Below are 16579 nucleotides of genomic sequence, written 5' to 3'. Positions count from 1 at the left end.
AGATTTCGAATTTTTAAAGGGTAAAATGATTCATTTAAGTTTTTTTTTTTTTTTATTCTCTTAAGTTTATGAAATTGTTAAATTACCCTTTTTTTTAGGTGGGAAAATATTTTTTTTTCTATTTTTTTGTATGTTGATATAATTAATTATAATAAAAACTTTTAACTCTTGTAAACATGATAATAAGTATGCTTTGCTTGAAATAAGCAGTCTATTTTTTTTTTTTTAATTTCAATTTTGGAAGTTACAAAGAATCAAAACTTATGACTGAATTTTATAAAATCTAGTCATAATTCTTTATTTTTTTGTAACATATGAGAACAAAAAAAAAGACTATTTATTTTAAGTGAAGCAATATTTATTATTTATGTACACAAAAATTCAAAGATTTTTTTTATTGACATAAGATAATTACATCATAATAAGCATCAAAATATAAAAAGTTATTCTAGCATAAAAAAGATCAATTTTGACAATTTTATAAATTTAAGGAACTAAAGTGAATTTGTTTTTTTAAATTGATCACTTTATTCTCTAAAAAGTCAAAATCAGCTAAAATTCACTACAAAAAGAATGGCTTATTGGGATGGAGTTTTGGGACGACTAATTTTTGTCCCAAAATTGTTCCAAAAAAATTCGTCCTTAATTGGAACAATTTTGGGATGACTTCAAACGGAGTTAGGACAGAACGTCTCGCTCTATTACTTAGTGTCCCAACATAACAAGGTTTGTCCCAACATCCATCCTAAAAACGGACAAAAAATAGTAACCGTCCAAGATCGTTCCAAATGTTGTTCCAAGGTTTTGGTAGGTAATAGTTTGGGACGACATTGAGAATGACATTTGGGGATGACCTGAAGATGTTCAATTTTCTAACGGAATGTTCTCCCAAATGTCGTCCCAACAAGCCAGCCCTAATTCCGTTCCATAATTTCAACAACTAAATTTTGACGACCACTTTGTGTTGTCCCAAATTCTATATTGAACTCATTTTAAAAAAATAAATTCAAAACATTTTGGATGTAAATTAGAACCAAGTCGTCCTAGTGACCGTCCCAATAATTTTCAGATTCCATCTACAACCTAAAAACTGCAAAAAATTTGAATTCAAATTAAATTCAATGTATGTCCCAAACCGTCCCAAAACTGTCTTGAAGTGCGTCCTAAATTTAAATTTTGGCTGGTTAAAATTTTAAAATCTAAAAAATTTGGGACTACTTTTGGTAAGGATTTTGGGATAGTCATTCCCCTCTCGTTCCATACTTCGGGTTCTTGGAGAAGACGAAGTGTAGACTTCTCCCTGCAGCGCCTGTTCTGGTCCCGAAGAGTGCGATTCTTTTAGGGGAACCGTGTTCTATGGCTGTGCCTCAACCAATGCACAACAGTCCGACGAAATCCACAGGTTCCGAGGGCTTGTTTGTTGTTACGATTCCACTACAACCTTATTATTTTTCGATCAATAAATCGAATCAAATTGTTGCTGGATTTCATAATTCCACTAGGAAAACGGTCTCGTATGTTCTTCCAACAGTCCAAAACAGTGAGGTGGTTGTGAGGCCGAGTTTGGAGATGATACGGGAGGGGTCTTGTCGTTGGACTGCGATTGCTGTCGGGTAACCTATGCATGTTTATGTTCCTAAAACGAGGGCTGATCCGAGTCCTCCGACGAACCCACCAACCATGGTTGAACCCGAGGCTGAGGTGAATGATGATTAGCCGTTAGAGTTAAGACGGCCTCTACTAGCCTTCGGGCTAAAGGTAAAGAGCTTGTACTTCATAATGTGTATGAAGTTCTTATGTTTGATGATGATAATGCGTCATCTATCTCGAGGGGTCCTAATTATTGCAGCCCCATTCCAGGTGCCGATGATTAGTCAGCAGTCTGGAATTTGTGGGGCCTAAACCGCCGAGATCATCAGGTATCGATTATTGATCTTGTTCATGAATATCGGTTGCATTTAGTGGGTTTATTGGAAACTAGAATTGCTGCTAATACTACCTTTAGAATCCAGTCGACTATGTTGCCTCAGTGGAATTGGTTTGTTGATTATAGTCGTCTTGATAAATCGTATATGGTTAGCTTGGGATGATGATTGGCTAGGTTTGGATGTGGTTGATGTTAGTTCTCAACATATTCATTGTCGTGTTCTTATTAAAAATTTGAATCTTCAATGTGTTACTTACAATTGTGCATGGAGCTAATGAGTTGGGTTTGCAGAGAGAGCTTTGGCAGGATGTTGGCCGTCTTGCGCATGCTATTGATGACTCCCCTTGGCTTGTGGGTGGTGATTTCAATGCTGTACTTGATATGAGTGAAGTGTGTGGCACTTCCGGGGACATCCATGCTGTTATGGAGGAATTTTGAACATGCTTGCATCACACAGGCATACTCTGTTTGGCGATGCAGGGGGAGCATTTTTCATGGCATAACTACAGTAGTGATGCGAGAAGCCTTTAGAAGCGCCTCGATCGATTCCTCGTTAACGATAGGTGGTTGGCGTACTGGCCAACTGCGCACTATATATGCCTTAATCCGTGTACCTCTGACCACTCTTCTTTGGTCATGTGTGGTGATGGTGCCTCTACTAATGTGAGTATGTTTCGCTTTGATAAATTTTTAGCCTTGTCTTCGGAATTCACCCCTTCCGTGCAGCGTGTGTGGTGTAATCATATTGTGGGCACTGCTATGTATGCTGTTACTCGTAAGCTGAAGGTGCTCAAGCCTATCTTTCGCTAGTAACGGAGGGTTAAGGGTGATCTTGCAGCTAATGTTCGTATTGCTAAGAGGTTTCTTGACAAAGCGCAACCCCTGTTACAATTAGACCGTCATAATTCACTCTTCCTCCAGTTGGAGCACTGCTGCAAACTGATTGTATTGTTGGCTACGACGTTGGAGCAAAGTATGTTGCAGCAACGTGCTAAGATGGCCTGGATGAAGGGTGGTGACCAATGCTCTCGTATCTTCTTTCGGAAGGTTCCCGGTCTGCCAAACGGATCTTCCAAATTGTGAACTCTGATGGTACTTTGTTGACAGAGCACATGGAAGTCAGGGATGAATTTTTCACTTATTTTCAGCGATTATTGGGAGGAGATCGACGATCTAGGTTTATTGACTTATAGTACATGCGGTCGTGGGTGCGTCATATCTTGACACCCGAGGAAGTGCAGGACTTAATACGGCTGATCACCTAAGCTGAGGTTAAAATAGTTGTTTTTGACATTGCTGGGGATAAAGCTCCGGGACCTGATGGCTATACTTCTGGTTTCTTCAAAGCCGCTAGGTCAGTGGTGGGTCCAGAGGTCACTCAAACCACTTTGGATTTCTTTCGCACCGATAAATTTCTCAAACAGGTGAATGCTACTCTCCTGGCATTTATCCCTAAGGTAAGCAACCCTTCTACGGTGGCCAAGTTTCTGCCAATTTCTTATTATAATGTACTATATAAGGTGATTACGAAAATTATAGTACAACGGTTGCATATGGTGTTAGATGATTTGGTTAGTCCGTCGCAGAATGCTTTTGTGCCAGCCCGATTGATTACTGAAAATATATTATTAGCACAAGAGCTATTTACAGGTTATAAACAACAACGATTTCCACCACGATGTGCTTTGAAGGTGGACTTGCGAAAGGCGTATGAGATGGTGGAATGAGATTTCTTATTGGCAGTCATGCGCTTATTTAGATTCTCGAGGACGTTCATTGGGTGGATTGAGGAGTGTATTACCACGCCTTCCTACTCTGTCTTAATAGGGCAGCTCATTGGTTCTTTCATAGTGCGAGAGGATTGCGACAGGGCGACCCTATGTTCCCGTATTTATTTGTTCTTACTATGGAGGAGCTTCGGATGCTTTTACAACAACTCATTGACCAAGATGGCGGGTTCTTCTTCCACTGGAGATGTAATAAGATAGGCCTTTTCCAGCTTTACTTTGCTGATGATCTGCTTTTATTTTTTAGGGCAGATGAGCCGCCCATTTGCGTTTTTAAGAAGGGCCTTGATTCGTTTGCAGCATTATCTGGATTGTGTGTCAATCCTAAAAAAAAATCATCTCATCATTTCCAAATCGGCTCATGGCATTCGAGATCAGCTGCTCGAACTGCTATCAATTAGTGAGGGCCATCTACCTCTCCGTTACCTTGACTTCCACTCCTTGCCTCTTGCATTTTGATTAGGGACTGGGCTCTTTTTCTATAGAAGATTGATAGTCGCATACAAGGATGGGAAGGGATGCGACTCGCCTTCGCTGACAGGTTACAACTTATTAAATCTATTTTGTTGTCCTATCACACCTATTCTGCATTTATTTTGCCAAAAACAGTCCTCAAGGACATTGAGAAATGTTTGCGTTCTTTTCTTTAGAAAGGCACTACTGGTACGGGTTACCCGAAAGTTGCTTGAAAAACCATTTGCAGATCTGTAGATAAGGGTGGGCTTGGGTTGAGAGATGTTCTCGCTCTCAATCAAGCCTTAATGTGCAAACATTTATGGAAGACTATTACGAGGCAGCTTGACTCCATATGGGTTGATTGCGTATTCCATACTCGCCTTGTCAATCAGACTATTTAGACGGTTAGTGACAACAGTGGCTCGTGGGGTGGCGCCAGATTCTTGCTCTTCGCTCGCTTATGCTCCTAAACATCGACTTTCAGCCAGAAGGAGACCGTATAGTATGACGATTAGACGGGGGCGTATTCACCACGGCCTTTGCGTATCGCCTCTTCCACCCCCATGGACCTAAAGTAGCTTGGTTTTCACTATTTTTGTGTCCTTTCAAGATTTTCCGCAATCAATTTATATTATGGTTAGCTGTTTTGGGAAAGCTTTCTACACTTGATAAACCTTGGTTATCCCACATTGGAGGGGCATATGCCCTATTCCAAGACGGATCACTTGAGACCCCATGATCACTTGTTCTTTCGCTGCAGTTATGCTCACCATTGCCTTGCATGTATTCGGAGGATTGTAAGGTTCCAATTGTTCGCTCGATCTTAGGCTACTAATGTGGGTGGATGTCGACCAACTGGAGGGAGAAGCACGTCGTCAACATGTCTTTTCGGGCACTGTTGGCTTCCTTCGTTTATCACCTATGGCAAGAGCGGAACCAACGGATCTTTCAGCACACCATGTTCCACATTTCTGAAAATTATAATTGATGAGATTAGACTTGTTATACTTAGTCACACGCTCCCATCAGCTGTTAGTTTACGGGGACTTTATAGACTATGAAGGATCCCTCGATTTGAAGGGAATTCTGATGGTTGAACCGTGTTGTACTATTATTTTTCATTAATACAACTTACCGTTATTGAATATAAATATATATATATATATATATATATTAGTCACATTCCCATTTATACACATCAAACATTCTTCCAATTAAAAGTCAAATTCAGTATTTCAGACCTATCAAAAATTACTTGGAGATTACAACTCCAAACAAAAGTTTGGATTTTTAAGCTTTATTGAGAATTTGAAGTGATAATTTTTCCTTTCGATGATTCTTTCGTTTTTGTTTGTAATTTTTTGGACTTTTCATTTTAATTAAATAAGTTTGATTAAAGAATTGCGAATACAAGAAAAGCAAAAACACGTTTCTCTTTTTCTTAAGATCGCGTTAATCTTTTGAATCTCATCACCTTTTAGTTTATAATTGTTACAAGGTAAAACATAGTTTATAAGCATGCATTTTAGGTTAACTAGTATATAAAATAAGGAAAAAAATTTATCTGGGTACCCAAATTTTGTTATTAATATCACTTTGGCATCTGAATTATTACAAATAATGTAATTGGTACTTGAGTTTCACAATTAATATCACTTTGATAATCACTATTAATACATTCTATTTTATTATTTATCATTTATTTTTCAATTTATTTTAAATATCGACCATTTTACCTTAAACATTAAAATGAAAAATAATAAATTCAGTTTAGAAGAATTTGCATAAAGATCAATCAAATATAATTTATATTTTTATTTTAGCCATTCTACATTTATTTTCATTTTTAATTATCAAAACTATTGTATTTTTGGATATTTTCTACTACATTTATTTTTAATATTTATAAAAAATTTCTTATTAAATAACTTATTCAATAGTCAAGTAAGTTCACTGAGGCAATATATTTTACATAGCAATTTTGTTCTAATTAATATAATAAAAATACAGAACATAAATATTTTTATTCATCGTCAAAAGTATTTTTTTTTGCATTTAATCGAGATATTAAGATCTCATTTCAAGAACTTAAATTTAGATTCAAAAGCATAAATTTTATATTTTAAATTTCAAAATATTAAATTGAAAATTAATTTTTTTCGAGGTTCCAATACGTATTGGATTTTAGCTTTAATACAATTAATTGTTAAACAATGAGCTATTTTATGTATATTTATAAATAAAATTAGTGGAAAATAAAAAAAATTATTATCATATAAAAAAAAAAAGGGTTTGCATGCCTTGATATTAGGCATATATTAACTAAATTGGCAGGTTAGGTTTTCAATTTGATTGATTCATCTTCAACTGATTCCATCCTTCATCTCAATGTGTGAACTTTTTGGACTTTGAAGATTAATTTCAAAGGGAGTACCTAATTTCCTTCACCAACTCCCAAAAATGATTTAATTAGAAACCAAATAAAAGTAAACAACTATTCCTATTATTACTTTATACATAGTGAAGAAATTAAGAGCAGGTGTACCTAATGAGTCTTTTAAACTACTTATTGAAAAGTATTTGAAAAGTCTACAAAATATTATATAGTATTAGGTAAAAGAGAAATTGCATAAAGGGTTGGTACACTGAAAAATAAGAGGATTGCTCGTGCGGGCTTGCTCAATTGGTAAGATTAACGCCTCACAATAAAAAGAGTTGTGAGTTTGAATTCTACGAACGTGATTTTGACTCTATTTTTACAGTAGTTTATTTTTTCTTCGTCTTGTTTAAACGTATTCGTTGATTTGAATTATTCATGTTTTGAATTAGCTTTTAAATTTGAATCGTATAATGCATCACACGTTATACTAAATCGGCGAAATATACTGTTGTTCTTTCTTTCTTTCTTTTTTTTTCTTAAGTGGTTAAATGTTCATTAATTTTTTATTTGAATGTCATAAGTTTTAATCTTACGGAGGATAAAAGATTCATCACTTTATATGAGTGTATGATAGGATAATGATTGTCGGTCCATAATGCTTGATCTAGTGAAAGTTGGAATTGATCTATTGATATGCTCTGGGGCTACAGTAACCAAGTTGTGCAATGTCTCCACTAGTTTTGGCTAAAGAAATACTATGTGGCAATTGGGTTGCCTTAGTTGGGTAACAACTGGCAAGTTAGGTTTTCTTGTTTGACATAATAATGAATATCTTTTCATTATTTGAAAAATTATTAATACATCTTAATGTCTGATAAAATTATATAATCCTAGGATAGAGGTCTATAACTGTCAATTTGTCATTCTTGTATTTTTTAAATAAATTGAAAATTGGTATAAGAGAAAATCTGGAAGAGGGGATGAAAAAAATTAAAAAAAACTATCCACTTAGTTCATTAAAAAATTTCAAAATAAATAAAATTATAATTCGTAATCCATTAGAATATTTTAATCAGTGTACCATAAAAAATAGACAAAAGTCTAACCAATACTAACGAGTCAGGTCAGTTATTAAACGACCATTAAATCAAAGGGTATTGATAATAATTTTTTAAATAATAAAAAAAATATTATAATCACATCAAATTTAAACGAGCTCGTTGTGATTTACTAAAAAAAAAAAAAAATTTAGAAGATTGTAGGGGCAATCAAGCTGCCAGCTGTTAGAAGGTTCCAAAGGTGGGGGAGTTCACAAAATCTACCAATGCCATTGGCTTACTAAAACAAAAGGAGACAAAAAGAAAGATCCACTTACCAATATATAATCAGATTCTTGTAAGAAATTTTGTTCACATTGAATTGGAAACTTAAAATCCAAAATTGTCAAACACTAACACAAACAATTGGAACTATTTTAGAGTTGCTTTTGAGTTCCACTAAGTATTGGAATCTTTGATCAAAGAATTGCTAAAGTCCATCCCATTACCATAAACACACTATACTATACTATTTATGTTTCATTTTTTCAACCTTTTCAAGAAAGCCATAGACTTTTCTTGCTTGGTGTGGAACAATAATTTGAAGATGAAAGTTTTTAAATTTTTATAAATATTATGGATGTGATGTGTGTTTGATTTTTATTTATTTTTAAAATAATATCCTTTGTTTTAATCTATATAAGTAAGGCATCATGTGAAGTTTTTAGTGATTAAAATATACTCGATATACGTTTATAATTACGTATGAACGAAAAATTATTAATAAAAAAGAAATAATTATTTATGAAAAAAATAAGTAGCTGAAGGCGTTTAAGGCAACTCACGTTTGCCAGCCATGACTTCCCAGCCTTTATAAGTAGTATATATGTAAATGCGGTAGAGATATAAAAATACAGTAGTTATTGTAGGATCGGAATTGCCCCGTCATAAGTAGTACTACCAATCGAAGCACACTCGATGCACGTGCATAGTTCATATTTTAATTATATTTGTTTAATTAAATGTAATAGAAGAAATATAAGATGGAAAACCTATTAAATTTGATAAAATGTTGAATTTTAATTGTATATGAATAGAATATTTGCTACAAGAAAACAACATGATAATTGAGAAAAAATTCAATGCTAAAATCAGCGTTGAATTAATTAAACAAGTAAGATTTTCATCCTAATTTACATTGTTAATATATATTTAAATAATTCATTGTTAAATTCATTGGCAAGTAAATTTTCGTTGCTAAATTCATTAACAAGTAAATTTTTTTTATTAAATAATATAATTAGTAACGAGAATTTTACTTGTTAATTAGCTCGACGTTAATATCTTTTCATTGCTATTCATAATATTCTTGTAGGGATTATTAATCTAATTAATCAACTGGTTATTTTGAAAAAAATATAAGTAAGGATAGGAAGTGAGAACATATTAGTCTATCCACATTACTATTTTATGGATCAAATGTAGTTAATTGCTAAGCCTTGATCCTTTAAAATAGTGCAGATAGTGATATATATTGGTAAAAAATATTTACGTGCAAGGGTAAAAAAATAATTCAACATATATAAGGCACATGGTAAGCACATGCAACCCACCACACAATATAACTTTTAACACTACTATAAATACCAAAAAATATTATTTTTTAGGACCTCGACTGTTTATTGATTGTGACCACACCTACCAAGAAACCCCCTAAAAAATCGTGTTTTCAAAATAATATTGATCCGGCTCGAATATGCGACCTTAGATTTGGTCATGTAATCAGCCCAATCGATTACATTTACCGAAAAAAAAAAAACGTGTTTTCACCTGGTGAGCTATTGTGTTGTGGGTAAAATTTTAATTTCATCATTTCGTAAAAATTTTAACCACATCATATAGAAATATATACAAAAAATAACATATATGTGTATGTAGTAATGATCAAGATTTCTAATAATAATTTGGAGAGAGAGAATCCAAAAATAAAATATGTTTCACTTTATCTTTGAAAAAGAACAAAATAAAATTAAAAAAAGTTGACCAAACATAGGTGAAACATGAGACCATATTCCATTATTGTACTACAAATAACTAATATCTTCCTCCTTATATATAATTTTTTTTAATGAATCAATTACAATTATATCATAAAATTCAATTATTAATAATTAATATACATTAATTATCAATATCAAATATGAACAATTAATCAGAACGACAGTAAACCAATCAAATACTGCTAACATAGACTAATTTTCACACATTAATGGGACTTTTAAGCCCATAATCATGACCCAACTTCGTCAACTGAAACACACCTATGTTTGTCTTATTTTACAGGATTTCCTTATTTAAGAGAAACAAAGGATAAATAAAAAATTGCACATTGTTCCCAATTACTTTAAAGAAAATCTTAATTATCACTATAGATATAATTTAAATTATCACATCTTATACATATTATAATAAGTATTTAAATCACTCAATTAAATGAAAATAAATAATATATGTACTCCAATCATTACAAGGTTTAATATGATAATTAGTGGATTAAAATTTTTGTTAAAAACAAGCCAAGACACAACCAAATAGTACTAATAATTTGTTTAATATTTTCTCAAGACACCCAATTACCGAGGGCAATTTAAGTTAAAGTGTAAATTACATTTAAACCCTTAAATTTAGATTTAATTACATAAATATTCTTTATTATTTAAAAAATTACAAATACATTCTTTATTGTTGGTTTTTATTAGAAGTACATTCTCTATTTAAAAGCAAAGTTTTATAAGTATACCTATATCTATAAGACCAAAGGCATCTGTATAATTAGACTTCAAAGGGTGTTAATGTAATTTACCTTAAATTAAAACATCTCAAAATTTTCTGTTGCTGTAATATTCCTAGTTACTAGCAAACAAAAAGAAATTAGCGTAAAGTTAATTAACAAGTAAAATTTTTGTTGCTAATCTACATTATTTAATAATACAAGAAATTTACTTATTAATGAATTTAGCAACAAAAAATTACTTGCTAACAAATTCAACAATGAATTTTTTAAAATATATATTAAATAGTGTCAATTAGAAACTAAAGTTTTACTTGATAGTTGGACGCTGATTTTAGTATTAAATTTTTCGTAGTTATTGAGTCATTTTCGTGTAGTATAAATATATAATTGATAAATTTTGTTTTTGTTAATTGCAATGACTACTTTCAGTCATATAACTTTTTGTCATAATTAATAATCATAGTTAATAATAAAAAATTATGATAAATTATAATCAATTATAGTTTCACTGCGACTATTAGCCATTATTTCTATGGGCGAAGCCAAAACATTAGCCATATCTAAAATTATAACAAATATTAATTAACTCTGGTCAAACTTAAGTTTTTGCATGAGTTTTATTTGATTGCAGTAGAAATATTGATTTATTATAATTTTTAAACCGTACACATTTCTAACATAGGAAATAATTCAACTTTTTTATAAGGGAAAAGTATTATTTTAATCCGCTAAGTATGTCTAATTTTAATTTTAGTCGATAACTATGTCCATTTTTGTTTAAGTAAAGTAACTTACGAAATTGCTTACTTTTAGTCCTTTGGCAGATTTTCGGACAATTTTACCCCTATGACTGTATATGGACTAAAACTGCCTTTCAAAAGTTGCATAGAGGTAAAATTGTTCGAAAATATGCCAGAGGACTAAAAGTAAACAATTTCGTAAGTTACTGGACTGAAACAAAAATAGACATAGTTATTGGACTAAAATTAAAATTAAACATATTTAACGGACTAAAATAATACTTTTTTCTTTTTATAATGCCCGTTGAGGTTTCGTTTATATTTTATAATCACACTGATATATGCTAAAATTAATATATGTTATTAGGGGAAACGACACATTTCATCCCGCAACTTAGGGCCTTTTCACCTTTACTCATATTGGTTACTGAATTCTCACTTTTCATCTTGTAACTTCTAAACAGTACCATTTTTTATCCCATGACACATTTATCTTATATATTTTAACAAAAAATGCCACGTCCTTAGCACGTTACAATTAAAGTCTTTATACTTTTGGTCCCATATGTTACATGATTCTTACTTTTAGTCCCATAACTTTCAAAAAGTAGCACTTTTAGTCCCAATCACTTAACTACCATGTGACCTTTTCAGTTAAACATCAAACTGGAATGTGTTATGGGACCAAAACTACTACTTTTTTAAAGTTACGGAACCAAATGTGAGAATCTTGTAATCAATGTGATTAAAAGTGAAAAAACGCTAAATCACAAAATGAAAAATGCAATTTTTCCTGTATTATTAAATGCATATATTTAGTATATATCAATAATATGAAATACACTATAAATCATTAAATTAAAATAGAAAATACAAAACAAATAAAAAGAATTCCTGTGTTCCATTTGGCAAGTCAGAGAACAACTGAAATAATAAAAGTCAAAAGCAGAAAATGACGACCATTAATTCGAACTAATAAGTATATATATCTGCATGTACAAATGTAAATCCAAAAATAGTTCAATATCCACTCACTTTGCAATAGTTTAAAGTACATATAATAGTCAAACTTGTATACAGTTCTCTCCAGCTTATAATAGTCATAAAATCACACCCTTTTTCCAAAATTTCACCACCTATCCCACTACGCACAAATACATCATTTCCTACGCTATAAATATCTGCAATTTATAAACATTAATTTTCTATCTCAGTCAAATAAAATTAATATAAAATTTAAGTTTTCAATTACGGTTAATGAATATTTATCATAGTATGATCATGATTGAAACATCTGCCATGATTTTGAACTGTAATTAGTGTCTTAATCTCACTTGCAAAAGCAATGCAGTGGGTAATTTGTATTCGTGATGATTTTTTATTTTTGATCATGATAATTAATCATAAATAAAAAATTATATATATTTCTTCTATTGTCCGTCTTGAATCCAATCTCAACTGGCAACTAAATCTATCTGATAATTTTATCCTAATTCAATTTGTTCTGTCCAACCCTACAATATATTGAATTCATGTTTGATTTTATTTATGAGATGGTTACACTCTCCTCATGTAGACCCCTGATATATATGGTTTAAAAAATTATATCTAATACCACTGAAATTTGCTCTTGTTTAATAAAATTAATTCGTTTTATTAGTTAAAATTCATCAAATTTGCTGATATTAACAAAAACGTCAGATAAAATCCATATTAACCCCGGCTGATATATTACTAACTTATTGCAGGTCAAATAAATCTTTTTATGACCAAATCTTCACAGATTAGTGCATGTCATGATGTATATCTTAAGAGTTATAAGAATTTATTTGACCTGCAGTAAGTCAGTAATAAAGCAATTGAGGATAAATATAAACTTTTATTCAATTTTTTTCTGTTAGTATCAAACAAATTCAGTGAATTTTGACTAATAGAAAGAACTATTTGTTAAATAAAAACAAACATCAAAGGTACTAGAACTAATTTTTTAAATCAAATAAATTTTACATATAATAACATTAAACCTTAAAAAGAACCGTGTAATTATCCCTTTATTTAATTTTACATACACCCACCTAAAATTTGAATTCAAAACCTCTAAAAACAAAAGAACTCTTGAAGCCCAACCCGCTGGGCTGACCCCTCGAGGACATGTTTGATATTTGGCGTATACTTTTCATATATTTTCATTAAAATAAATTTGACTATGACTTTGAGGCACAATGTCAAATGGTACGTAAATGAGGTAAATATGAGTGCTTCCTACATCTATATATATGGTTGAAGCTGTGAAGCAGCTCCATCCTTCACCTCAACAACACACGAATTTGTCCTTATTCTATTTTCATCCAAAGCCATGGCCATCAACTTCAGCTCACTAACCATATTAGCCCTCTCTGCAACTTTATTTCTCCAGATTTCAATAGCTACCGCGCAGTTGTCGACAAACCACTACTCCACGTCGTGCCCCAGAGCTCTTTTCACCATCAAGGCCGGAGTGCTGAAAGCCGTCGCAAAGGAGCGTCGCATGGCCGCGTCCTTGCTTCGCCTTCATTTCCATGATTGCTTCGTCAATGTTTGCTCTCTCTCTCTCTCTCTCTCTCTCTCAAGTGCATATATACACACACAGTTAAACAAATTATTAATAATTTCTTATATTTTTTAAAATGCAATTATTTACGTATTTTTTAAAATGAAACAATGTTCTTTCTTAGATGCGGAGGTAAATTGCTATTTTTTTTTTAATTATAGGAAAGTAATTTAAGTAGGGATAAATTGCATTAAGCTCTTAATATTTGTCATGATCTTAACTAATAATTGAAAATTGCTTTGGTTTTAATTAGCTATAACTAATGTTTTTTCTCACTTGTAGACCAACTTGTCATAGCATTCATTGTTATTTTTTATTACTTTTCAATCATGATAATTAGTGATAACAAAATATCTTATTTTATTTGGGATAAATGCAAATTATCCCACTTCAATACTGGAAAAGGGCAAAAAAAACCCCTAAAAAAAATTAAAAGGACAAAAAGCCTCCGCGACCTTTTAATAAAGAAGCATATTATTCCCATCCGTTGGGCAATGTAGTTCACTCATCTATTTTGCATCTAATTTAGCTATTTTGATATGTAACTGGCCATTTTATCACTTAATTATTAAATAAACTGCACATATTTTCATAGAAACTACATAGAATTCATAGAAGAAAACCTCCAAAAGAAGAGAGAAACGTGCTGCAATATAAAAAAGAGAAAGTGATAATATTTTTTAGCTTTTATATTAAGTAAATAGGGATAAACGTGACCATTTTTACAAACAAAAAATAGCTAAACCAGTCGGAAAAATGGGTGAACGAACTACATTGCCCAACGAAGGGGATAATATATATGCTTCTTTGTTAAAAGGTTGGGGAGACTCTTTACGTACCCCTTTATTTTTTTTAGGGTTTTTTTTTTGCCCTGTCCATTTTTTCAGGAGTTTTTTGCCTTCACACCCTATTTCATTTAGTAATTATTTACTTGTGAATCAATATGCATGCAATAGATTTTGGGAAAAGTTAAGGCCTTCCAAAAGGAAAGATGGTTGTCGATTACAAAGCAAAGCGTGCATAAACGCGCGATAATAACAATTGATTTGTAATAATGCCACAGTACTTGCTATAATGTGATTAATTGAATTTTGATCGATATTTATAGGTGTGGAAAGTATAATTGTTAACTTGATCTAAAATTGAATATTTTTATTCCAAATTTATTGCACCTTTTATTCTATTTAATTTGTGATCAGAAAACATGTCCCATGTAGAAGCCCATTTAATCTATTAATTAAAGAAAAAAGAATCCCATTTAATGAATTAATGTTCTTGATTGGTGCATGTCAATTATTATAATTAAATATGAACTGATTTCTCGTCGCTAATTCCGTACGTCTCTGGAAAAACGGACCTGTTTTCTTGTATGACTGCTCATAACATCATGTTTCTGTCGAAAGAGAGCAAAATAACTTGAGCCGTAAGTGTTGCTATACATGTTTGGTTTGAACAGGGTTGTGATGCATCAGTTCTCCTTGACGACACTTCAAGTTTCACGGGAGAAAAAACAGCCGGCCCCAACAACAACTCGTTGAGGGGTTTCGAAGTGATTGATTCCATTAAGTCCGAACTTGAAAGCTTGTGCCCCGGTGTCGTTTCCTGTGCTGATATTTTGGCCGTTTCTGCCCGGGATTCGGTTGCTGCGGTATGCACTTTCAGCATTATAATTGTACCTTTAGTGTTGTGTAAATCTGGAAACGACCATTGAGTCTTCCCCATGCATGACTATGTGTTTGTTGTCTATCATCAGGTGGGCGGACCTTTCTGGGCAGTTCCGTTGGGAAGAAGGGACTCAACCACGGCAAGTTTAGATGCTGCTAACACTGATATTCCATCCCCAGTCATGGATCTTTCTGACCTCATTTCTGCCTTCTCAAACAAAGGCTTCTCTGCTAAAGAAATGGTTGCACTTTCAGGTAACAAAATACCATCTTTTTTCATGGCTGAGACTAAAGTTGAAAATTTTTTGTCAATTGGAATAGTAATTAATCACGCCTGTGCAACAGTTAGAATACATTGTTTCGACAGACCAGCCATAATATCGAGATAGCTAAAACCATATATAATTGATGTTCTTAGTCATGGTTAAAAAACACAACTGATTTGACAAGTATTGATTTACTACGGTTAATAACTTAATTTACCATAATTATAAGCCGTACTGGTTACGACAAAGAGTTGAAACACCCATGTTTTTAATAGTGAAGATGTGTTTACGCCAACTATTTGATGTGCTTCAATGCGCTCATCAAAGCCCTTTTCACCATTTGAGGACAACTACACCCGACTGACCTGCTTGTGCACAGGTGCTCACACGATAGGCCAAGCGAGATGCGTGGTGTTCCGCGACCGCATCTACAACGAGAGCAACATTTTCGCCTCATTCGCAACATCCTTGAAATCAAACTGTCCCAGCAGCGGCAGCGACGACAGTCTTTCCCCCATCGACGCAACCACCCCAGGGTCGTTCGACAACAGTTATTTCAAGAATCTAGTGAGTAACAAAGGCCTCATGCACTCCGACCAACAGCTCTTCAGCGGTGCTTCCACAGACTCTCAGGTCACTGCTTACACCAACAATCCTGCAGCATTCTTCGCCGACTTCGCCAGCGCCATGATCAGAATGGGGAACCTGAGCCCACTTACGGGAAGCAGCGGTGAGATCAGGAGCAACTGCAGGAAAATAAACTAAGCTTTGGGTATAAAATTTGTCATCGTTTTACTCGAAATGGAGTTAATAAATGGAAGGAATAAGTCAACTACGTAGGTATGTAACACTACAGGAAGGAAGGAGAAACCAACAATTTGTAACACTTTCTGTTCTTCATTTGTTTTTGTTGAGTATCATTTCCCTTTTTTTTGCAA

At 32.8% G+C, this 16579-nt stretch overlaps 1 protein-coding gene across 1 annotated transcript; it reads left to right on the top strand.

Moving 5' to 3' along the window:
• Nucleotides 13414–16579, top strand: LOC105163979 (cationic peroxidase 1-like). The gene is made up of 4 exons (XM_020694315.1): nt 13414–13696; nt 15168–15359; nt 15465–15630; nt 16021–16579. Exons 1-4 carry the CDS (start codon nt 13478–13480, stop codon nt 16404–16406), a joined length of 963 nt encoding a protein of 320 aa, XP_020549974.1. The 5' UTR covers nt 13414–13477; the 3' UTR covers nt 16407–16579.

Source organism: Sesamum indicum, linkage group LG6 (assembly GCF_000512975.1).
Source record: "Sesamum indicum cultivar Zhongzhi No. 13 linkage group LG6, S_indicum_v1.0, whole genome shotgun sequence".
In the NCBI taxonomy this organism is placed as follows: domain Eukaryota; kingdom Viridiplantae; phylum Streptophyta; class Magnoliopsida; order Lamiales; family Pedaliaceae; genus Sesamum; species Sesamum indicum.
Note: the sequence above shows the minus strand (reverse complement) of the source record. Positions and strands in the feature narration are given on the sequence as shown.

Coding starts and splice junctions, on each gene's coding strand:
- LOC105163979 (XM_020694315.1), top strand. CDS start 13,478: ATGGCCATCAACTTCAGCTCACTAACCATATTAGCCCTCTCTGCAACT. Junction 15,360..15,464: donor CCCGGGATTCGGTTGCTGCG/GTATGCACTTTC, acceptor GTCTATCATCAG/GTGGGCGGACCTTTCTGGGC. Junction 15,631..16,020: donor AGAAATGGTTGCACTTTCAG/GTAACAAAATAC, acceptor GCTTGTGCACAG/GTGCTCACACGATAGGCCAA.